Raw genomic sequence first — 26,674 nt, forward strand, 5'->3', positions numbered from 1 at the left:
TCTTCTAACAGATTGAAAAAGAAATAGCAACATATTTTTCAAAGTAGGTTTATTTAAATGCATTTAATTCTGTTGACAAAGTGCTAATTGATGTGTTTGGCTTCATCCTCTGCTGCGGTGACATCTCATTTAAGGGCAATTTGCGAGCAGTATGGCATTCGCTATTCTTTATAGCTCTTTAAAATGGGACTGAGCGCCTAAACTCCGCCCACAACCACATTTCAAATAGAGCTGCTAACTTGGGCATGGCCTGTGGACTAAAGAAAAGCGAGAGAGAGAGGAGAAGGGGCAGGGTCTGGAGGTATAAGCTACACTGTGATTGGTCTAACCGGTATCAACATTTCAAACTCTGCCCCTGCAAGCCAGTCTTTTGTGATGTCATCATCCATCCATCCATCCATTTTCGTCCGCTTATCCGGGGCCGGGTCGCGGGGGCAGCAGCCTAAGCAGGGACTCCCAGACTTCCTTCACCCCAGACACGTCCTCCAGCTCCTCCGGGGGGACCCCGAGGCGTTCCCAGGCCAGCCGAGAGACATGCCCAGAACACCTCCCGAGGGAGGCGCCCAGGAGGCATCCGGAACATCCGGAACAGATGCCCGAGCCACCTCAACTGGCTCCTCTCGACGTGGAGGAGCAGCGGCTCTACTCCGAGCTCCTCCCGTGTGACTGAGCTCCTCACCCTATCTCTAAGGGAGCGCCCAGCCACCCTACGGAGGAAACCCATTTCAAGCGCTTGTATCCGCGATCTCGTCCTTTCGGTCACTACCCAGAGCTCATGACCATAGGTGAGAGTAGGAACGAAGACTGACCGGTAAATCGAGAGCTTCGCCTTTCGGCTCAGCTCCCTCTTCACCACAACGGTCCGATACAACGACCGCATCACTGCCGAAGCTGCACCGATCCGCCTGTCAATCTCCCGTTCCGTCCTTCCCTCACTCGTGAACAAGACCCCGAGATACTTGAACTCCTCCACTTGAGGCAAAGACTCCCCACCCACCCGGAGAGGGCAAGCCACCTTTTTCCGGTCGAGAACCATGGCCTCAGACTTAGAAGAGCTGATCTTCATCCCAGCCGCTTCACACTCGGCTGCAAACCGCCCCAGTGCACATTGCAGGTCCTGGTTCGATGAAGCCAACAGGACAACATCATCCGCAAACAGCAGAGATGAGATCCTGTGGTCCCCAAACCGGACCCCCTCCGGCCCCTGACTGCGCCTAGAAATTCTGTCCATAAATACAATGAACAGAACCGGTGACAAAGGGCAGCCCAACATGCACCGGGAACAGGTCTGACTTACTGCCGGCAATGCGAACACAGCTCCTGCTCCGGTCATACAGGGACCGGACAGCCCTTAGCAAAGGGCCCCGAACCCCATACTCCAGAGCACCCACCACAGGACACCACGAGGGACACGGTCGAATGCCTTCTCCAAGTCCACAAAGCACATGTGGACTGGTTGGGCAACTCCCATGAACCCTCGAGCACCCTATGGAGAGTGTAGAGCTGGTCCAGTGTTCCACGGCCAGGACGAAAACCACACTGCTCTTCTTGGATCTGAGGTTCGACTATCGGTCGGATTCTCCTCTCCAGTACCCTGGCATAGACCTTACCGGGAAGGCTGAGGAGTGTGATCCCCCTATAGTTGGAACACACCCTCCGGTCCCCCTTCTTATACAGAGGGACCACCACCCCGGTTTGCCAGTCCAAAGGTACTGTCCCCGACCGCCACGCGATGTTGAAGAGGCGTGTCAGCCAAGACAGCCCCACAACATCCAGAGACTTAAGGTACTCAGGACGGATCTCACCCAACCCCGGAGCCTTGCCACCAAGGAGCTTTCCAACCACCTCAGTGACTTCAGCCAGGGTGATGGATGAGTCCGCCTCCGAGTCCCCAGCCTCAGCCTCCTCCTCGGAAGACGTGACGGTGGGATTGAGGAGATCCTCAAAATATTCCTTCCACCGCCGGACAACGTCCCCAGTCGAGGTCAGCAGCTCTCCCCCCGCACTGTAAACAGTGTTGGCGAAGAACTTCTTCCCCCTCCTGAGGCACCGGACGGTTTGCCAGAATCTCTTTGAGGCCGTCCGATAGTCCTTCTCCATGGCCTCCCCGAACTCCTCCCAGCTCCGATTTTTTGCCTCCGCAACCGCACGGGCTGCAGCACGCTTGGCCCGCCGGTACCCGTCAGCTGCTTCAGGAGTCCCCCGAGCCAGCAAGACCCGATAGGACTCCTTCTTCAGCTTGACGGCATCCCTTACTTCCGGTGTCCACCACGGGATTGCCGCCGCGACAGGCACCACAGACCTTATGCCCACAGCTCTGAGCAGCCGCATTGACAATAGAGGCCGAGAATGAAGCCCACTCGGACTCCATATCTCCAGCCTCCCCCGGAATCCGGGAGAAGTCCTCCCGGAGGTGCGAGTTGAAAGTCCCTCTGACAGAGGGCTCCGCCAGACGTTCCCAACAGACCCTCACTACACGCTTGGGTCTGCCAGGTCTTTCCGGCTTCCTCCTCCGCCAGCGAACCCAACTCACAACCAGGTGGTGATCAGTTGACAGCTCAGCCCCTCTCTTCACCCGAGTGTCCAAGACACGCGGCCGGAGATCAGATGACACGACTACAAAGTCGATCATCGACCTCCGGCCTAGGGTGTCCTGGTGCCACGTGCACTTATGGACACCCTTGTGCTCGAACATGGTGTTTGTTATGGACAAACCGTGACTAGCACAGAAGTCCAATAACAAAACACCGCTCGGGTTCAGATCGAGGAGGCCGTTCCTCCCAATCATCCCTCTCCAAGAGTCACTGTCGTTGCCCACGTGGGCGTTGAAGTCCCCCAGGAGAACAACGGAGTCCCCGGTCGGTGCACTGTCTAGTACCCCTCCCAAGGACTCCAAGAAGGCCGGGTACTCAGCACTGCTATTCGGCTCGTAGGCCGACACCACAGTGAGAGACCTGTCCCCGACCCGAAGGCGCAGGGACGCGACCCTCTCGTTCACCGGGGTGAACTCCAACACACGGCGGCTGAGCTGTGGGGCAATGAGCAGGCCCACACCAGCCCGCCGCCGCTCCCCGCGGCCAACGCCAGAGAAATGGAGAGTCCAGCCCCTCTCAAGGAGTTGGGTTCCAGAGCCCAAACTGTGCGTGGAGGTGAGGCCGACTATATCTAGTCGGTAACGCTCAACCTCCCGCACAAGCTCAGGCTCCTTCCCCCCCAGCGAGGTGACATTCCATGTCCCCAGAGCTAGTCTCCATGTCCGGAGATCCGGTCGTCGAGGCCCCCGCCGTCGACTGCCGCCCAGATCTCTCTACACCGGCCCCATATGGCTCCTCCCGCGGGTGGTGGGCCCACGTGAGGACGGCCCCACGTCGCTCCTTCGGGCTGAGCCCGGCCGGGCCCCGTGGGGGAAGGCCCGGCCACCAGGCGCTCGCTGACGCTGAGCACCCACCCCAGGCCTGGCTCCAGGGTGAGGCCCCGGTGTGACGCCAATCCGGGCGACGTAACTGGCCTCTGTGTTGCACTCATCATAAGGGGCTTCTGAACCGTTCTTCGTCTGACCCGTCCCCCCGGACCTGTTTGCCTTGGGTGACCCTACCAGGGGCATGAAGCCCCCGACAACATAGCTCCCGGGATCATTCGGGCACTCAAACCCCTCCACCACGATAAGGTGACGGTTCAAGGAGGGGTGATGTCATCAACTACTGGATGTCATCAACTACTGGAAAATGCATAGGCCACTGGAGGCAGCAAAAACAATGATTTAGGCCTTTTTGACCAAAAAGCTGAAAATGTATATCTAGGCTGGCGCCACCTAGTGTCTCCGCTCAACTTTATTTCTCTCTAACGACTAAGTCAAGAATCGGAATAGACCAGACTGTTCGCAAAAACCCCAGAAGTGTGAGATCGGGAACCAGCCAATCAGGGAAGAGCCATATATTTTATGTTGTGAACGATTTCCGAGATCGAGGATTTAAAGCCGCAATAAAGAGAAAGTTTAGTGAATTTTATCAAGGGGAAAGATCCGGGATTTGGGGAAAGCTTAATATATCAGTTAGCCCCATTAGCGGCGCATTACATACGTCACGACCAAATAGCAGCAATTGGTTAAATGAAAAAAAGTATCTGCCTACCCTTGAACGAACGGATTCTAACACTGTGAGGTCAGACAGTTTCTATGAAGTGAAACTGGCTGATGAATCAGTCTAGAAAATGTACCCAGTTTGCACTAAAATTATCAAAAGTAGACAATGCAGTTAAAACACGTACGGTGCATATTGTGTAATAGCGAAAAAAGTGGTTTTAGTGTTTATTTCCACTAACCTTTTAGTTCTTCCAGTAAAAAGGTAATATTTCTTCCAGTAAAATTCCTAAATATATTAAGAAGACAACATAGACATCCTCTCTAAAGGACTGCCCATGTGCCTCTAAGAGTGTTAATCCTCACTGCGATCTGCGGTTCAATACCACAGCTATTGGTCACTGGCCATTAATTGCTTTTCTCTGTTTTCTGTTTTTCCCTTTGTCTTCATTCCTCCTTATTTCAATGCTTTTTTATGATTGCGCTAGAGAAGTCAATCTGTGCATCTTGGAGAGTTTAAATGTTGCTTTTATTGGGTTAAAGTCTAAATAAATCTATAGTTGAGTTGTATATGCAAAACAGCATGTCTTGATTAATGTTGAGCAATTGGCCTTTAATACAAAACACTGGGGATGAGAGAGGACAATTATTTTTAGGTTTTGAACTGAGTGCACTTCCCACTGTCACCAAGTGCACTAGGGAAACTTGAAATATGTGTTGACTACTTACACAATGGCTCATTCTATGGTAATTTAGCATGGTAATTACAATTGTGGCTGCCTCTGGGCTCACAAATTAATAGTTTTTGCAGAGTTGCTTACTGAGGATTATACAGTTCTACAGGTACAACAGTTCATGATATTTAATTAGTAAGACTTTTGCCAAATTGTGATGACCTGTTGGCAAGATAGAACTTAGCCCTATATTTACAGCAGGGTTGTCCATATTGATATCAGAAGCTTAACTGATTCTAAAGCTAGTATCGAAACTAGGTATTCGTTTCATCAACTATCGATACTGAAAAAAAATCACAAACTGGCAAAACTGGACCTGAATAGTTTTTTAGAATGATCTCTATCAAAACTAACATAAAACTACATTACAATACGAAAATAATCACTGTTAAGTAATGCTTTCCTATAGTTTACTTTGACTCCTATGCATCAGTTTACAGGATGAACATTTGCTCATAGTCATTGTTTGTAACATGACCTCTCTGTAGGCTATGCTATGCGATAAAGTACTATACTATACTATGTTACTGTTGCGGAAACGGAGGGACTAGACTAAGACCGAATCCAGCAGAAGATATTCACTAACTTGGTTCCAGTGCACTAAAATCATTCTAGAAGCAGTAATTAAATAATTCAAACAGTGATCCAATATTAGTTATTTAGACTCAACATTGTCCAGTCTCATTTAAATAAAACACTTAAGTTTACCAAACTGCACTGTCCATTCCTTCCTCTAGACAGCCCACCAGCTCACCAAAGCACTATCTGCTCTATTTCTGTTCCTTTGTAAAGCAAATAACACACAAGTCATTATCTGTGACTGTTTACAGATGCTTGTGTTGCCCATATGTTATCAGGAGCAGAAGGGAAGAATAATGGGCAGTAATCCTCTCATCTTTGCACCCTCATCAGCAGTCAATCACTCCGTCATTAGTCAGTTTTAATCATGACGTGCTGCACCAGTCAATCTCCTGATTCCACAGCTCAGAGTCTGGTTCCCGGGCGCTGTTGCTGTTGGGCGGCTGGACTGAGCCAGGTGTTTTGATCTCCTCGGCAGTATCATTGACAAGGCAATAATTCTCTTCACATTTAGAAAGAGCAGCTCCCGGGCCTGCTATGTTTACACCAGTCATTCAGAGACCAGCCCGATGTGTATATTTTCTGTATAACCAAGTATTGTAACATATACAAAAGTAATGCATGTTATACAAAATCATGTTGTGTCAAGTCAAAATTGTTCCAATATCAGGTGATTGCCTTGTGGGAATGTTCAAAGAAATGGGTAACATTCATATATAATGTTAATCAAACTTTTAATGTCAATACATTTTCAATAATATCATAATAAAAATTGAATAAGAAGTAGTTCCTAGGCCCCAAGGTGCTAATTCCCAAGTAGTGAACTCTAGTGTGACTGAGTATGTGTTTTAATGGCCGATAACAGTTGTGTAGAATCCTGAACAACCGATGACCAGTCAGCTCTGCTTATCTTTTGAGGCCAAAAGGGCTGTTTTCTACAATTTGTTTTTGATTTTATAAAATTATTTTCGCTCTAATATTCTTATAAACAACCTTACTATCCACAGTGCACTGCTCTGCATCAGACAAGTATAAAAATACAGATCATAATATTGCCCTATGCAGAAACATTAAAGGGAACATATCACATTTTCTTCTGATCTACGTTATAAAGTTGTTTCTTCATCAAAAACATACCTGGAGTCATGTTTTATTTCATTTAACACAGAAACCCTGCATATCACACTACCTTGTGATGTCACGTGGTAATACATGAGGTGTTCTACTGTGTTTTTAAACCTCATAAACCTTCACTAGAATCATTTCAATGTTTTCAGCCATGTCAGCTGCCAGTTTCTAGTGGCCTAAAGGTAAAAGGTAGCTGTTAACATGAAAACTACCTCTTCATGACATCACAGGGTGAAACAAAGCATTTTGCGCTTTGGAGATGTAGACAGACTATCCTTTAAGGTCGATAGCCAATATGCTAAAAATTGCAAATATCAGCATAATATATCACTACCGGGCTTCATCTGGGACTTCTGCAATTCTCCACTTTAGTTCTGAAATATTAATTGGAAAGACAAATATTTTCTTTAGATGGTTCTTGGCATAAGGTTTAAGTTATAAATTGACAACTTGTAAACACACTCACAACAACTTAGACTTTACTGGCACTTCTCTAGCCTTGTTTACCCTTGAGAATGCTATCAAATTATATTTTGTTCTCTGTAAAAAGCTTCAAAAACTTGATCAATTGTGAGCAATAATACTTGTCAAGTGCCCATCAAGTATGATTCTGTTTGGGTTTTTCTCCATTTTGGGGCCTTGCTTTCTGTTTATAGTTGAAAAGGTTATGTTGTTTTATCATTCAACTTGTGATTCCACCCTTTTGTGTGGTTTTTGGCCTATTAAAATGACGGCAATGAAATTCAAGTACCCCCTAAAAATGTATGCATATTTGTACACACATCTCAAGGCATATAAAGTATTCTCACTGGAAAATGAAGGGTCTATTAAAACTCAAAATCAGAACAACCTGCACACCATGAGATCTAATTAAATGTATCTAAAATGTTTTATTATTCATGTGTAAACAAGGAATTCTAATCTGATTTTACTTTGTACTTGATGGAATAATGTTTTGTATACATCTGGAACAGCTCTTAGGGCTATATAAAGAAAAAGTCTATTTACTTTCCAATATGAGATAATGCTGACCCAAAGGCAGAATAGGGAAAACAAGATTTTCAGTTTCAAAAGATCACATTATTTTAATTTAATGTGTAAATTACATTTTTTTTATGTATTTATATTATTTTATTTTATTTTTTTTATTTTCAGAATGGAAACTTTACCAAAGAAGAGATCATGCCATCTGCACCTCCAGCAAACCTAGACAAAATTGGACAGTCATCTTTCATCGATTTCAGTGAGTATTTCAGATTTTTACATCTTATTTACCCTTATATTTGTTAAAGCATACCCATTATACAAAATCGATTTTTTGAGAGCTTTTAACCATGTTATAGTTGTTTCCACATCATATTTACCCTCTGCAAGTTGTAACTGGAGTGATTTGTGCATGTTTGAGCAATGTTTAGTCGTTCATTCTCAAGACACAGATTTTGCCTATCAATCCCTGTTTTCACCGGTTGTCTCTCACTTCCCTGTACTTACTTTTAGGGATGTACCAATATCCAAATCCTTCAGTATGATATTTTCACAATATAACTGTGAATATGCTTGATAAGACTTAATCCAAAGAACTAAGATTTAAAAGTGATTATAACAATTATTTCTTCACATAGTCTGCAATGAAATCAACCAAAGGATTATGGTCTATGTAGTTCTTTTAGTTATTGCTGCCCCATAACTATTCATTTAAACAAAGAGACTTGAGAGACTTCAATACAATGTGGTGGTCCACGATATTATCGCGAGACCTTTGACAATACAATATCATAATATTTTTTGTTGTTGTTACATCCCTACTTACTTTGTTCTTCAATTGTATTTTCTTAATTAGTGATACATATGGCATTCGGCAGCATCACATCTACTCATTTTGGCACAAATGGAAAAAAGAAACTGCTTATCGCTAGTGTGATTTGCAGCTATGCATAGGGGGTACCTTTATTTTTGTTGTGCCATTGGGCACTCCAGTTTTCTTGCGTAGAAGTGAGTGCACTTGTTTCTTTTACAAAGTCATTTTAGATTAATTATTGCGATTAATATTAAAATGTGTAAATTATAACATTATGATCCACGGGTGTCATAGGTAACTATATAGCATTCTCAAGCATGATATGAATTCTTTAAAAAGACAAAACAAATCCAGTACAATTTTCTGATATCACTCCTATAGATCACTGTGAATTTTGTTGCTCCAGATTATTCCTCTTGTATCAGTGCGTGTGTCTCCTAAGCCTCCTCTGAATCTGAAGGCGCGTTGCATCAAAGGTTTCCAAATAGAACTGGCTGCTCTTTTGAATTTTCACTTTTCTTCTCTGCACGCTTGCAGCCAGAGCAGAGGCCGGCAGCAGGCTAATCTCACATACACCCTCCCACAATACAAAATGCCACACACAGTCACATATGCACCCAGCGTTCTATCAACATTTTATCCAAACAATCTTGGCCAGAGCTGCTCATTGTTCAACCCGGCTCTACATTTATCCCTGCAAATCTCTTGTGCTTTTTAATCTCCGGACTGCAGAGCCTATAGTTGCCCATGATACGGAGGTGACACAATCAGGTCTGTGTCATGAAAAACTGCAGTGGAAATGGCTCTGCTATATATTATATTATATTGCCATATTATGCTATTTTCTGATCTATGTTGTTAACTCATCAAAATCTGGAATACCTGGAGTTGTGTTTTGTTAAAGTCACACACTTTAATACACACCTATTTAAGATGAAGTCTTTATTAAAACAGAAAACACTCTGTTACACCTTGTGATGTCATATGGTAATAGGGGAAGTACTCCATACACCTTCCCTAAAATCATCTTCTACTGAACCAAAGGTAAAAGATAGCTGTTAACTTGAAAACTACTGCCGTGCTTTTGTTCATTTTTCTGGACACATGAACTTTGAACAGAATCCTATTTTTAAAATATCAATTGCAGTTCTAATCAAAATTGCAGTGCTTGTCACAAAAATTGCAATTGAATATTTTTCAAAAATGGTAAAACCGTGTGTGCAATGCACGATTTTGGCTGTGATGAAAGATTTGAGTTATAGCTCAAAATACAGTAAATACACATCCAGAATGGTCTTAATATCAAATAACCGATGACCGCCAAGAGTGTGAACAAATGTATGCAAGTTAAGTAGTCCATGTGGCCACCCATTTGGCATCTGTTTGTTTAATCCTCTATGGAGGCTTGGACCTTTTTATTGTCCAAATCTCCTCCTTATCTCAACCAAAACTTTACAAATCTTATTGGGGCTTAGAGGATGTCTCTCAATTTCAAACAAAATATCATATTAAAATGCAACATATAACAGGAAGATGAAATTGAAAGAACTGAGTTGTATTTTTAAACAAGTTTCTCACACATAAAATGACAGTCACAAGTTAGTTAACATTAACTGTTTTTCACCTTTTTTATTGATCACAGACACCTGAAAATGAGTTGGTTTTGGATTTTACCTTGAGTTTTCAGATCTTAAATCTCATTTAGCTGTGCTTGTTAATGTGTGCATTATGGTAACATCTGAATATTCCATCATAAACAGAAAGGCACAACTCTCCCCAGCGTGATGTCACTGCAAAGTATCAATATTTTGCCAAAAAGAAATGCCTTGGTTTTATGAGTGTCTTTATTTGTCCTCTTCTCCTAATGGTGCCAAACCCCATTGTTAATTTATTTACCTCTTATCTACTTAACGCCTCTTGAGTAGATTGCTCTGTCGTCATTATGACAATGAGACGACAAAAAGTTCATATTCATTTTGGAAATTACCAACCACTTAATGTAATTTTGCTGTCTTCACAGTTCAGATTATTGCTTTGAACTTCAGCACATTTGTTTATATGCTTGAATGTAGGGATGGTTCAGTATGGATTTTTGAGCCAATTTTGATATCCCATATTTGGCTTGATGCTTTTGCTGATAACAAATTTATAATCTATTAATAAAACTATTGATATACTATTTAGTGCTTAAAAATAGAAGTGCCACATATCGTAATATAATATGCAAAAACTCTTCGATATCAGCCAGTATCGATATATCACCCGTCCCTACCTGAATGAATGGCTATATTGAGTTGCAGTTTTGTCATTTATCTCTCTTTATCTATATTGTGTTTTCAAAGTATTACATTAGGTAATAATAATATGGACTCATAGTATGGAGAGAGTGAATGCGTGGGAGTCTTGGTATGAAATCAATAGCGCTGAATGGAGTGCTCAGTATTAGTCACAGGAGATTGGCTGTGTCAAAGTATGCAAAAAATTTAAAGAAAATCAATAGGTCAGAACCTTTTAAATATTGTAACACATTGCGCACATGCAGAGGTTTCGGCCTGCAGCTCTCAGTGCTCTGCGTTGTGTGGAGAAATCTCACATATTCATGTACTGCCAAGTATGTTGCGCTGTTTCAGGTGATTTTTATGCAAGCTGCAGCAGATGTATGTTAAGTCCACACAATTGACTCTACAGAGTTTGTTCATTTATATTTATTATTATTAACTAAAGGACTAGTTACAAGATGAGCATGCAGCAAATGAGCACATTCAGACATGCATAAATTGTATGCATTTCAAAAGGTCACACATCAGGCTTAAAGGAGACATATTATCAGTATTTAAGAATTTAGGGATGGGCATTCGATGAAATTTTCTTAATCGATCGTCGGAAGAATTAACGATTGATTATCGATTAATCATTAACGTTTTTATATTAAAATGATCATCATTATTATTACTATCTGCACTACTAATCTGCATAAATAAATTCAACTTTACGACATATAAACCGTAACGACTCAAGAGCCACATCAATCCGTTTTAGATTATAATGTGTTTAATTCAGTTTTGCGCAACTCTCACAGAAACAAAACTTAAAACCAAATAGCTAATTTGCATAAACTCAGCGAAGATAAAACTACAGCTCTTGTGTCGCTGATGCGGTCAGTTTCTGTCGGATTAAAAGACATGACTCAGTGGAATACAGGTTAGTGTGACCAGATTTGCGTTTGTCAAAACCAGGACACCGTACGAGGGCTGGGAGGTGGGGACTCGTCATTGACATTGCGCGACTCTCACCTGGTAAAGCTTTTTCCCACTGGACACCGAAACATATGTTCTTGCTTTGTACACTGTGCACATGGACTCCCACTTGTCCCGAACGCAATGGAAAGCGTGGAATTTCTTGTACAAATCATCGTTAAATACGCATTTGTGCTTCGGTACGCTGCAGACTGACCGAATGTTTGTGTTTGCTCGCTCCTTCTGATGCAGAGAGACACATGTACGGACCCCTGTTTGGTCACGCTACGCACAGCAACCTACATTCGGTTTGTCGATTAAAATTAACGTACTCGATGAAATTCTTAATGATCAATTATCGATTAATCGATTAATCATGCCCATCCCTATTTAAGATATTTAACCATTATACTATTATACAATATAACACAATTGTATTGATGAATTCCACAAAATTGCTCAAATTTGTTTGTGCTCAAATCATTTTTATAACTATTTCATACACTGCTCTGATGACCACCTTCTGAAAGTAAGATGTAAATTTTACACCACCTTTTCCTTCTTAAATTAATTATTTACATTCTAACATACATTCTAACACTGCAGGTTGAATAGTTTTGGACTTGTTGTATTTGCATCCAAATGATGAATACGTCCTATAACACTGTGCTTGTTTTTGTTTTTCTCTACCTCTGCGACAATGCGTGTTAGGAGATGCCTCAGTGCTCACAAGGGGCAGAAGTTCAGGCCTATATTTGTGACTTCATGTTCGCTCACAGACGCGTATGCTAACGCGTCCACCCACAGCCATGTTTGTGTTTTCGCCGCTTTCCTTCCAGCGCCAAGCCCTTAATAGATGCACAGCATACGCCAGACAAAACAGGCCCATCTGCCTTATCACTGAGGTAATTGCATTTTTCAAAGTGACAGCGGCCAATGCATAATTCATCATTAGGTAAAGCACGACCAAGTCCCTCAGCCGAGTGTGTCAGCTCTGCTCTCTGTGGATACATTAGAGAGGGGCTGCTGTGTGGCCAGGCACTCACAAACATCTAGAGACAGAGACACAGGAGGAGTGTGTGTGTGTGTATATGTGATGCTTAAAAAGTGAAAGGCTGTCATCATGCTAAAAGTCTAAGACTGCATGCTAACACGACACCCAATTTTTTACTCTTTGTGAAGAAATTTTTCTTCAATTATCCTATATGCTTTTTTCCACCTGTCACAGCTAGACAGGTGGGATTGGAACCTCTCCTGCATCTAAATCAAGAGTTAAAGGGCTACTATGTCACTTTTCTTTCATGGAGTTCCACCAAAGATCTTTTTGCTTTGTTGGGAATGTTCTATAACATGGCTTTAAAATCATCTTGCATCTTTGTATTCAATTACAGGTGTTTTAATGCTTAGACATACCTCGAAAACATGCTTTCTTACTCTCTCCTCTCCTCAGATCTGACCTGTAACTTCACCTGCTGGTATCACCTAAAAAAGATGACAAACAGATGGGTTGAAATCCCTATTATGTAACATTTAATTGACATTACTCTTCAAACAAATATATTGTGCTAGCCATTTAACCCAAACAATAATAAAACTATCTTCAAGCAGCATTTTTAGTGTCCTTACAATTAGAAAACTTCCCATGCAAATGAGCAATTTCCCATGGGTTTACCATTTGCTCCTAGTTGAAATAGGCATTTGCACATTTTAATATGCAATCTGATGCAAATTACAGAGAACGTCTCACACAAAAGTGCCCTTTATTGATGGAAGAAAACTTGTTTCGTGCTCCAGTAAGTGCTGAACTGTAATTATGTTTTAGTAGTAAGGCCCCACCCACAGAGATCAGCCACTAACAGGCTATTTTATCTTGGAATTAATTTGAAGGAGTTGCCCAAATTATAAACATTATTGCTTTAAGAAACTCAAATTATATTCTTGCTAGTAAACATGCAATGAATTCTGTGCTCTTGAATTAGTGTATAATGTTTTATTCATTTTAAAGTGTGCTGTTCCTCTCCACAACTTTACTATGCATTTTCCCATTGCACCGTTACCTTCTGTATGCACATTGGTATCCACAAAGCACATCATAGGTTTTGTAATGAGGCTCCTGGTAGCGTCTCACCGTATGCATTTTGTGATTTGCATTGTTATTGGTGCTGTGTGATATTCTGAATACCAATGTGTCAGAATGCAGAAGTGCCAAAGCATTATAAAGACGATTTTCCTCTGTACTCTATATTTCTCCACTGTCTATGCAGCATTGGTTTTCTATGCTCACCTATGATTCCTATGCATGTAAACCTTCCCACACAGTGCATTTCTAATTATAGCACAAATCATATTTTTAGATCTTAACTCTTGTCTCCGTGCAACGAGCTCATTATTTAGTTACATTTATATATGGCAATTAAAGGCAGCGAGATTATCAGTATATCATGTATAACAAAAATGCTGATTAAAAATGAAAATCATGTTCTAAATTTAAAATAATATATAAAGTTCACAGTTTTACATTTGTCTAGTACATCCTTAACAAGTACAATTGATACTTTGCAGTGACATGTTGGGATGTCATACAAATTTCTGTGGTATTAGTCAGCTACCATTTACAACAAAATCACATTTCCCTCACCTCACATTAACAGAGTTTAGTGATTCGCTCATTGACTCTGCAGGTTTTCAGTCCCTTGGCTAATCCACCTGTCAATCATGCCCATCTGACCAAGTTCACATCTTTTGTAGTATTGAGTATTGAAGAAGTTTCTGAATACCAGGCTGACTTCATATTGTCAGTGATAGAATACTTTTTTAATTGCAAATCTTATAAATTCTGTTTCTGTTTTTGGTCATCCATCTCCTTGCAGTAGTGTATGCTGTGGGACAGTAATGGCAGACATCCGAAAAGGAAGCAGAGGAATTTTACAAGAAAGAACTGTCAACGCGCGGACAAGCTTTACGTGAATAAAAGCCAGACAGATGAATAGATAGATGAAAGAGTGTTCATGAAAGAAGGGACAGGTGGCACAGAGGAAGAGGCTCGTGCATGTCACCGAACTGACAGAAGGAATCGGGAACAGGCTCACAAATAACAGCATCCAAATGAGCACTATTCACATATCCTCCGCTTGTTTACCTGCTTGTAATTAGTGTATCTCTATCCCATTTTAGCTCTTTGGACACCATTTTTGTAAACTTTCAACCACTCATCAACCAGATTAACCCGATCTGTTATAATGTTGTTCCCTCATCAAAAACATACCTGGAGTTGTGTTTTTTTCACACATGTTTAACACTCATACCCTGCATGCTGAGTTCTTCTCTAAAACAAAAAACACTTGGTGGATGTCATGTGGTAATACAGGGAATGTTTCACTGTGTTTTTAAACTCCATACATGTTCACTAGAATCTTTTGGATGATTTTAGCTCTGCAAATGCCCATCTCTATTGAGCAAAACGTAAAGGTAGCTGTTAACTTAAAAACTACTGTCCATGACATCGCAAGGTGGAACAAAGCATTTTGAGCTTTGGAGATGTAGACAGTCGAATAATAGTTACTCAAATGTGTGTCTGAAACTAAACACAACTCCTGATATGTTTTTGAGCATCTAACAACATTATAACATGGCTTAAAGCTTGCAAGAGTCAAGCTTGGGTAATACAGGACCTTTAAATGATTCTTGGGCATGAAGGTTTTGGTGACTGTATCGGAATAAAGATTCAGCTTTTAAATTTTAAGTGTAACTAGAAGTGATTTCTTTATATAATTTATAGGGGTAGGTATTATTGACAAATTGCATACCTTATTATTTATCTCAATGACTGTATTTAAACAATATTGTTGCAATCCATGCACCAAAACAACAAAAGGGTATAGATTACTATTAGTATAGTTTCTGTCTCTCATTTTTATTTTCATCACTTTGTTTTGCCTACTTTTAAAAAACATTCTATTTTTTGCAAATCTCCAAAACAACATTTATAAAATTATCAGGTTTCAAATATTAATGTTTTGTCCATGGGCAAGAAGGTGCCCCAGCCATAGAGAGGAAATTAATAATACACCAAAATGTAAAGTTATGTCAAATATTCTTAAACTTAAATGTGGCCAATAAGTACAAAAATATAGATAGTCTCTGTAATATCCTGTATATGTTCAGTTGCTCTCTGTAGAATTGAAATAAATACATAAAAACTAAATTAACAATGTGTAAAATGATATATATATTTTTTCTGAACATCTGCATTTTTATGTTCCTTCCTTGCTCAGTTCTGCTCTGTCATTCATCATTAGGGTTTTGGAGTTTTCCCCTTCCAAATGGTGCAACATCTGTTTGGGAGTGGCGCGCTTGTCCTGCTCAAATGTGCTCAGATGCTACGAAGCCTTGAAGCGTCTCAGGGTGTAGGTTGTGTCGATTTCTGTGTCATCACTCGAGCTGCCATCATAATGTATCATCCTGTCACTTATCTGTATCCTAACGGTTTATCTAAATATTTCTCAATGGTGTTGATATCTATTTTAGAACAACAAATTCTCAGCCATTATCATATCATTACAGCTTTTATGAAGTGGCCTAATGTGGTTAGAGCAGATAAAAATGGTGTTACTTCAAAAGAGTTTATCACAAGTAGAAGCACTAAGAAGTAGTAGCAGAGTAAGCAAGTGTTTGGGGAACTATTACTACTAAGGGACATGGTAACTAACTGTCCCCATCCTAACATTTGGGGTTACAAAATCATAAATAATCCATAAAAAATGGTATTGCTCATAGACTGTGTAAATGGACACAGGTTACCCGCTAGCTGCCGCATACCAGATTGGAAGTGAGCATGGGGGATCTTCTGGCTCCATCAACTCACTCCAATTCATTTTGTATTGAAAAAAATGTATCCCCTCTCTCTGTAACTGCTGTTGTCTGGCTTGCCATTTTGGTCTTAAAATGTTTGTACTAACCCGCTCTTCATAATCCTGGTGTTTTTTATTTTTCTACTTTGTCTGTAAAGCAATTCCTAATGTGGAATTCTGCTCCAAATTCACCCCATCGCCCTAGCCTTGGTGAGCTTGATTGGACTGGAGCTGAGCTGGGTTATGGCAATAAATAAATTGTAGAAACTGATGAGTATTACATTTAGAGATGTGTATTTTTGGTTTTGATAACACAAAAAGTAAAAATTTACAAAATAGTTCATTGCGTACGATACAATTAATTTGATAACACCAAATACCAATTTAGAAACACTTAATCAAACTGAGATCAACAATTTTCTTTGGTTTAATATGCAGAAAGGGTTTGCTGAAACTCACAATTTGATCTTGTAATTGACAACATAGCTTTGGAGATGTAGACAGACCAATAATACAGGATTTCTCAAACACGCGTTAATGAAACAAAACAAATAACAAAATTCTGGGTATGTTTTTGATGAGAAAACAACAATATAACATAAACATTTAAGAGTTGATTTTGTGTAATACAAGATTTTTAAATGCCTCAGTCTAGTATTGTTGCTCATTTTGTAATGTGTCATTGTGTTGTGTGGCAGATGGAGACGGCGTTCAGGACCACCTCCTGCCTGTCTGTTTGGATGCAGCCTGTCAGCAGAGTGCCATCTACTTCACCACCACCACCGCAGAGGGCAAGGCAGAGGTATAGTGGAACACAGCCTTATGCCCATCCGTTCTGAATTTTGAGCATGGTTAAATTATGCATTGTTTTCTTTTTTTTCTTTTTTTCATTTACTTTTATTTGGTCAGTGTATCTCACTCTAGAGTGGTTTTCCTTTCTAAAAGATATAAAAAAAACCTGGGAGAGAATAAGTAAGAGAAAAGACTAAGTAAGAATCAACATAAAATCATTAAAGGGGACAAATTGTGTAAAGTCAACTGTCATGAAATGTCATCGTCTCATGGTGTAATGTCTGTTGTTTTTCGATTGCTTCATGCATGTTTGAGTAAGCCTGTATCATCCTGAATTCAAGGATGCTCAAAAAATTCAGTTTTCACCTAACCCCTATACCCATCCATTGCCTTGTTTACTTGAAATCAGTCTAAAGATTCAGACTATTGATCTTACATGTAGTTTAGAACAAAAAGTTTAACAGCAAAAACAGGTGAAAAAAAAGAAAAGAAAAAAAAAAAACTTGCTTGTTATGGTGAAATGCCACCATTAAAAGATGGGGGTGCTAATTTCTGTAGTTTTGGACATGAAGTTGATGGGCTTGTTTCTGTTGTTAAGGGGGTTTGATCAATATTGATGTTTGCAATGAACATAATGTAAAATAATAATCTAGATCTGTTATACTTTAATACTATATAATTGAATAGTTCTTTAAAGAGGGGGTACTATGGAAAATTGAGGTTTTTTTAGGCTTTCTACTGTGCTATTCAATCACCTTAAAATGGTTGAAGAGGTTTTACATGTCATCCATGCATGTCTGAGATAATCTAGCGATCTCTCCCGGGCCTGAAACCTCCCTTATTCAAAGCTCAGCCCACAAGCCTACATTACCCATGCTTCCTCACATAAATTTTCCATAAATATACAAAAGCATAATATGAAAAGATACACTACAACTTCAGAAACCCAATGGGATGTGCAGTTTCATTAGCGGATTGATTGTGTTGTGGTAGCACTCTGAAGGTAAGTGACTTAGCATAGAGAGCAAAGGGAGGCTGAACTCAGAGCATCAAAAATGAAACATTTAACAGCAATAAAAGGTGACATGGTGGTCTAAATATGTTAAGTGTTAGCCGTGAATACCCCATAGAAGTGTAATACCCCCTTCTATAAACAGAATTTCTGCACAGTAGTTAAAAGACTTGCATGCAGTTTTAAGTAGTTTTACCTTCAACACCCAAACCAAGCCAAACAGGATCTTCTACTTCAAAAACACAACACGGCAGTTGAGAACAAGGACTGAATGCCTGTGTGCAGAGGAATTTTCTGTCTTGTAAATAGACGCCCCTCTCAAATCCACCTACCACCATCTTGTGTGATTCCTGCTGCTTCCTGTCTGGCAGTAGACCCTGTTCTCTTTTCATCCTCCCTCCATCTCCAAAGAGCCATTTTTAGTGTTTTCGGTCTAAAATAGAAATATTACAGGCTTATCTGCATGTCCACCCCCTCATGTACATGAAGCCTGAAAGACACACGCACATGTATGCAGATGTGCAGTCCCTGTGGGCATGTGCTTGCTTTTGTATTCCTTACTGAGAGAAATGATTGAAGGAAGTGCGTGGAGCAGAGTTAGAGGGAGGCGCAGGGAGGAGGACTTATCAGCTCTGATGGATGAAGCAAACACATGTTGTCTTGTGTGTGCTGTTTGTGACACTGTCTTCACTGTCATTGAGGAAACAGGCTGGAACACGGAGTCAACCTTTGAAAACACACTCCTGCTAGAAGAGACCTAGCTATTGACAACGTCAAATGTGTAATTTGTTTTACTTTAATTTTGGGTAAAAATATATGAGTACTAGAGCTGAGTATCATTAAGAAGTGGCCGATACGATACATACCTCAATACAGTGCACTTTTAATTCAATACAATATATTTAAAATCGATTTGATTTTAAAAAATAAAAAATTAAATGCTAAATCATGTCTGTGATATTACGTCTTTGCTAAACCACTTCTTGTGCAAAAAGTATATGAAACACACAACATTTTAATCATCAAAACAGTGAAAATGTCAAATGTGTCGCATAAATGCATTTCCTTCCTTTAAACAACAAAACTGTAACACTGTAATAGCACTAACAAAATAATTAGTAAAATATACCAAAAACTACTCTTGGCGATATATTTCGATACAGCAGTCCATGATATTGATACTGTATCATCACATTAAACAATACCATATATTGATATTTCGATATTTTTGCACAACCCTAATGAGTACCCTGTTGAAGTATCTCACCACTCAGACACTGCATAGGTTTCTATCACCTCTGAATGTGACTTAAAGAGGTTTTTTTTACAAAGTCAGCACGTTGTAACTTTCTACCATGTTATAATGCTGTTCTCTCATCAAGAACTTGCCTGAAGTGTCCATGAATGATTGAGTAATCTTGCAATCTCTCCTAGGCACATTCGTACCCTCCTTCTGATTAGCAGTATGACCCTACACCTCTTGTACAAGGCTCAGCACAGCCATTTTCCGTAAATATACAGGACACAAAACACTACACCTTCACAAACTTGATATATAGTATTTCATAGAATGCACACTGTTTTGAGAAAGCACATTAAAGGAGTGACTTAGCGGGGTGCGTAAGAGAGGGCTGGATTAAACATTTGAATATGTTGTTTTTGGCAGATCTAGCATTTTCAAAACAATGTGTGTATACCTTGAATATGCCAAGCAGTGTGTTGTCCTGTTTTTCTGTAAAAGCTGCTAAGCATCTCTGCCTTCATGTTGTGTCTCGATGTAAAAATCTTGGAGCATGTTTGCAAAATGTGTGGTCTGTCCTCTAGCAGTAGCTTTCCAAAAGTATAATAAATTCTAGAAGTTCTGCTGTTTAACTAACTAGCTAGTATAACTAACTACCATATTTTTCGGACTGTAAGACGCACTTTTTTTCATGGTTTCGGTGGTCCTGCGACTTATACTCCGGTGCGACTTATATATTAAAATTTTCAGACTAACAGCCACGAGAGGGCACTCTATGCTCATGTGTCAGTATCTAGTACTACTATTACTCCTGACCTTTACCACTGTCTCTCTCCTGACCTGTCCTACTGCGCTTGCCTCCTGTAGAAATAGCCGCTGTCTTGCTGCAAATAGTGAAATATTTAGCCGAAAACGGTTATCGAGCAGCAGAAAGTTTGGAGTGAGCAAGAAACTTGTGATTGACTGGTGGAAAGCAGGGATGGAGAACACAGTTTCAGAAGTGACACCAAGGATGAAGAATTCAATGGATTTAGTGATTTGGAGTGAGATCGTGAGTTTGGTAAACGTATGTTCTGTTGTTTATGCTATAATTATCCGAATAACTGTTAATATGTTATATGTTAACATATTAATGCCTATTCAGCCTCTTGTTCTCTGTTCTGTTGTTATTACTATAACTTGCCTTTCAAGATGAAAGATCTCTGATTTTACAAAATACATTTCCCCAAAAAGTGCGACGTATAGTCTGGTCTGACTTATATATGTTTTTTCTTCTTCGTTGCACATTTTTTGGCTGGTGCGACTTATACTCCAGAGGGACTAATAGTCCGAAAAATATGGTGTACTTCAGTGGCTCTAACACAATGAAAGTCTCTGCATATTTCTGTTGCAGAAAGATTCTTATTGTGAAAGAGTCAGACAGCAACACAGCACATTGCTGTTGGTCCGCAGACAGTAGTAGAGCCACAGCAGTGTTTTAAAAGAATAGATGCTGACAATAATGAATAAGACATCTCATAATGTCACTGATTCACAATATTATAGTATAGGCCTTTTAATAATATATAATATTTCCAAAACATACTTCTAGATAATATCTATCCTAAAGGACTAATCCCTAAAGTAAGCATTAAGCAAAAAAGAAAAAAAGGTAAATATGCTCTTAAAAAGGTAATTTGGTAATAAAATGCACTTTAAAAATAGTCCAATAACTGCGATTAATCACAAGTTAATTCAGTACTATCAATGTCATTAATCTTGATTTAAAAATCTGAATCTAATGACAGCACCAAGCCAAGACTGAACACTGAAACAAAAGAGTGCTAATAGATGATTGCAGAATAAAATATAAATGACAGAAAAATTATTTGCTATTTCTATAAAATATTAAAAGAAGACATGAGTGAAATTTTGGCCTTCATCACTTCTGTAATAAGACCACCCAGTATGGACACAGTATAAGACCAATTAGGCAAAGTCATGATTACCTGCCTGCGGGTGGGCATGGAGCCCCACTGAGGAGAAGTTGTGTGGACATCTCCCGCTCCTCCTCCTCTGTGTCTGAATGGCCATTTTGAGGTTTTTGCTCTTGAAGTAGACACTGCCACGCTTCTCTCTACGCTTCAGGCCGGCAGTTCACCATATTAAAAGAATCCACAGGGGGCGTCGCACTCAATGTCGTTTGCCTTTTTCTTCCCATCTTATACATGTACACCCGTAGATTACATTTATGTGACTTTGGGACTCGTTTTTGTCCTGGAAATTCTTCTGCACTGTGGGGTATTGAAATAAAAAGTCCATAATTGCATGCTCTTGACAGATCCAAAGCTTTAGAAATAAGTTAAATTGCAGAGGAAAAGAAAAGGGCACAATGGGCACAGTGGCCTACCTGCTAAAATATGTTCTCTCATGTAGATTTAATGTCTTTTTCTGCAATCTACTCATAGTGTCCCATAGGGGTGGGCGATATATCGATATTTTAAATATATCGAGATAGTTTTTAAACTCGATATGAATTCTGACATATCGTATATATCGATATAATGCTTATATTCAATTCTGATTTCGCCACTTCACTTGTTTGTCTTCTCTCTCGTCGCCTCCGCCTCCCTGATTTTGTTCGCTCGTGTCTCCTTCACTCGTCACTATCGCCGTGAACACCGAAAGTTGGTGCCAGTGAAAAACTTCAAGCACCACGAACCTTTTCCACCATTTACAGACAAGAACATCAGCAGCACATCCTCATATTCCATCGAGTCGCGTCCTTTAGCCAGAAAGAAGCTAAACGAGCTGAGCTGCACGAGAAGTGCGCTGTTTATGCAAATGAGCCATGCGCTTAAGTTTCGTTTCTGTAAAATGTAAACGCACGTGCGCAAAACTGCATTAAACACATTATTATCGCAAACGGGCTGATGTGGCTCTAGAGTCGTTATGCTTTATATATTGTAAAGTTTAGCAATGTAAAGTTTATTTATGCAGAATATTTAAATTAATAATCTGCTGCAGTGTCACTTGTACAATAGTGTTTGGAAACGTTGGGTTTGATCTGCAGTGGATTGTGAGATTAAACCTCAGAGCTCCTTACTGCTGGATAGGAACATGGATCTATTGAAATAAGGAACATCCTGAGCTTCTTCTGCTAAATGAGCTCATGGTTATGATTATGGTCTGGATAACAGAGTTAATGCAAAGATGAACTTGTGTTGAGTTATTTTATTTATGAATGAAAAAAGAAAATATGTATTATTTCTTTTATTTTACAGTTAAATTATTATTTATGTAATTAGGGTTTTTTGTAATCTTAAATGTTCTTAAATGTTAAACTGTCGACCTCTTACACTTCAATTTAAAATTTTTGTGGAATTTGGCAGATTTGTTTTTGCAGTTTATAGTTTTAGGGGGTTATTTTTTCTTGAACATATATCGAGATATATATCGTATATCGAGATATAGCAAAATATATCGAGATATATTTTTTGATCCATATCGCCCAGCCCTAGTGTCCCAAACCATTTTATATAAGTATAAGTGTAGCTGATTTTTAATTGTTGTATGTACTGTTGTATTAAAAGTATGATAGCGATGCATAAGGTAAATAGCAATAACTTCATAGCACTGCAAACTGTTCATTATATTCTAGTTGTGTTTATAACAAGAGTAAAAATCTGGTACAGCGCCCTTATGCTCATTTTTTAAATGCAGAGTTTTTGCACCAACACTTCAATGCAACAGCACTTACATCAGGCATTACACTAAACCCATGTATTTACTTATCTACAATAGTTACCATATTTGGAAACATTATTGGTCCATTTAATTTCACATCATCAAACACCATGCTAATGATTGTGTGTTTTCTGTAAATATATAAACTAAAGAATTGTCCTGGTTCCACTAATGCCCTGCTGATGTGACATTCTCCTGCAGTTTATTTAACACGAGTGGGCTGACCTCAAACACAGCAGTTGGCGACAGGCCACGTCCCCTGGAGTTTGGCAGGGGAAACAGACACAGACAATAGATTAGCTTTGAAAATCTTGTCACTATTTTGTGGTTGCTAATGTTGATCATACTTTTGGCCACTGCCTAGGAAGGTACATTGTGTAACTTTTCTGGTGGATTGGCCATCAAATGCTTTTCTCTGTCCAGGTGTTATTGCTTTGTCTAGAACGAACAGTATGGTATTATACTATATATTTCTATCTTCATGGAGACCAAACCAGACCAAGTTACAGGTCAGATCTGTGGAGAGGCAACATGCTCACAGTCAGAATTCCTGTTTTTAGGTATTTTTGAGCTATAAAACCACCTGTAATTTCATAAATATAAGGTAGAGCTTTTTACTGACACAAGCAGGTGGCATACCCCCAACCAAAAAGTTACATAGTGCACCATTCTCTGCTATATAGTTTTAATCTATGACACCAGTGAGTCTTTGTTATATTTTGGACTTTTTAAATCCTCATTTTAATCTATAATAATTTCCTAAAAGAAACATGTCTGCTGATGTTTGGGTTGGAAAGTTGCAGAGCCCAATGAGGTATTAGGAGCCAATTCAGATTTTTTTTTTCATTTGTGCCATTTGTGGCTACGAGACGCTGCTAAATCCAATGTGTATCACCAATGAAGAAAATCAAATTGGAAAAGTAAGTACAGAGCAGTAGGCGTGTACAAGTCAGAGAAAGGGGGGGAGACACATTGAGTATTAGAATTTAAACATGCATGAATCACTCTAAATACGAATTCAAGTGGGTGTATGAGAAAGGAAAACAATTATGACATGTGTAAAAGCTCTGAAAAGTTAAGCAAAATTAAGTGGACACATCATTCTTATCATATTCCCACCAATTTAAAGTGCCTTAAAGTGCCCACATAAAGCTATTTTCTGATGTATGTTTCCTCTTCATAAACATACATGGAGTTCTGTTTTGATTGAACACACAGTTCCCGCAAAATTTGGCTATGCTCTTCTCTCAAACAGAAAACACAATGTTCCACCTTGTGATATCACGTGATAATACTTGTCTTTTTTTTTTTTTTTATCCATACACTTTCACTAAAATCATTGGATAATTTCAGATCAGGAATTTCCAACTTCTACTGAACTAAAGGTAAAAGGTAGCTATAAGCTTGAAATCTACTGCTTCATTACATCACAAGGTGGAATAGAGCATTTTTGAGCATTTTGGACATGTAGACAGATAATAATGCAGGATTACTTAAATACGTGTGAATAAAATGACACACAACACCAGATATGTTTTTGTAACATTATAACATGGCTAAAAGTTCACAAGAGTCAATTTTGCGTAATATATAGGACCATTAATGCAAATTAATATCAAACTGAAGCCAGATCTCCAAACCTCCAAATTAGTTTTTTGCTTTTCACACTAACTGAATCCCTGAAACATGCACTAACACAATGCTGCAGCTAGGTTCAGATCCTCCACTGTAGCGTGCAGAGACAGGAGAAGGGCGCACAGTGGGATCCAGGCTGCCTCCTAGGGGTGATGCCGTGAGCCAGCCCCCTCTCTGGTCAGACAGGTGACACAGACAGCAGGTACCACTGTCCCCCAACCTCCAGCTGAGACAAAGACATATGGTCCCAGCCAGTGCGCGCTCCAAATAACCGGTCCAGGGGCAAACCACAGCCTCACAGTGTTAATGAAAAGCTGTGCCTGGCTGTTTTTAATAGGGGTTACATGAATAAATAGAAACACAGTTCTGCCTAAACTCATCTCACCTATCTAAATGCCACTTTGCAGCTAATGCTATGAACAAGCACTGCTCTATTTGAGGCTTGCTAACTTTATTCTGAGTTTTATTTTACCATAGATCCCCTCCAATAACATTACAGTTACAAGCTAGCTAACTGCATTGTGTCGCTATGATAACTCTTAAACTTTCCACCATAGAGCTACATGTAGAACACCCCCAGTATGATGCCACTGCAGAGAACTCTGTTGTATTAAAAAATGAACTTGTTGCAGTGTTATAAAATATCACCCAGTTAAAGTTTATTACTGCCCTTAATGTTCATTACTGTATATTTTCCATACATACTTCATTATGCATTTTCAATATGCATGGTTGTGCTGTGCAAGCACACATAGCCACATGCAGTAATGGATGGCCGTAATTTTAATTATGTTGACTAACAGCCAATAAGATCATCAAGCATATTAAGTACAAGGCCTTTGTGCATTCATCTGAGGGCATGTTGAAGTGTATGTTTTTTATAAATTTTTTATAGATAGTTATTTCTTGTAGCTCTGTTCTCTCAACTTGAATTATAAAGATTGTCAATTAGAGCTTTTTGTTATTATCTAATACTTTTTTCAGTTCATAAATGTCAATACATGTGTATAGCAATACATTAACAGCATTCTTAAATCAATAAAGATGACTAAAGTACCCACAAACAGCACCATATGACAGATGATAATACACAGATGAGGAGTAAGTATATTAAAAGATAACATCCTGTTGCTGAATATATATGTTTGCGTACCCCAAGTCAAGATCAAATCATATCACTGATCCATCTTTAATAGCTGAGGTACACTTGAAGCATCATTACATTTATGGATTACACTTCTGTAGACACTATCTGAAGACTGACATTATAATGTATCTATTCTAAATCACTTTCAGAAAATAATTCTATGAAACCCAGAATTACCTATTATTATGTCCTGTGTGCATGGCTTTCTGTATCACTGGGGCCCCTGTTTCCTCTGTGCAGAGCCTGATGTGATGAGCATTATAGTCATTACCCCTCTTGTAATGGCTTTGGCGTATTCCATTTAGCCATTTTCTTGTCCCATCTCATGTTTTTTTTCTCTGGACTGCCTCTGTTCTGTCCAGCACCTCCTCTCACCGGCCTATATTCAACCTCAGTGCCTTCACTGCCTCCACCGCAGGTCGCCCACATTTTAATTTCTTGGCCTAATGAAGCGGGAGCTCACTTCGCCAACTTGAATCAATGGGACTCTGTGATAGCCGGCTGCTTTTTTATACTGAAATCGTCAGATGGGGGCGGAGTTCTTTCCCCTTCCTGGGTTTGCACTGATTTGTTTTGCTGAAGGAAGATGGAAATGTGCTGGCCACAAAAAGCAAGAATTACATCAATAATACTCAAAACAAGCAAATCTCTAAATTGTACTGAGTTGTTCATAAATGTGTTATCTGCCAGCTGCCAACTAGGACAGTTTTCCAGGGTCT

The 26,674-nt window shown here is 39.8% G+C and overlaps 1 protein-coding gene across 1 annotated transcript in view; it reads left to right on the plus strand.

Annotated features, from left to right (window-relative positions):
* The window catches only part of itfg1 (integrin alpha FG-GAP repeat containing 1), a 148,647-nt gene that overhangs the window by 19,871 nt on the left and 102,102 nt on the right, over positions 1-26,674 (plus strand). The window contains exons 8-9 of the mRNA XM_020941358.2: positions 7,675-7,762; positions 17,102-17,205. Of these exons, the coding sequence (XP_020797017.2) occupies positions 7,675-7,762; positions 17,102-17,205 (192 nt within the window). The remainder of the gene's footprint in view (positions 1-7,674; positions 7,763-17,101; positions 17,206-26,674) is intronic.

The sequence above is a fragment of the Boleophthalmus pectinirostris genome, unplaced genomic scaffold (genome assembly GCF_026225935.1).
Source record: "Boleophthalmus pectinirostris isolate CB_2022bp ecotype Guang Dong unplaced genomic scaffold, ASM2622593v1 HiC_scaffold_19, whole genome shotgun sequence".
Lineage (NCBI taxonomy): Eukaryota > Metazoa > Chordata > Actinopteri > Gobiiformes > Gobiidae > Boleophthalmus > Boleophthalmus pectinirostris.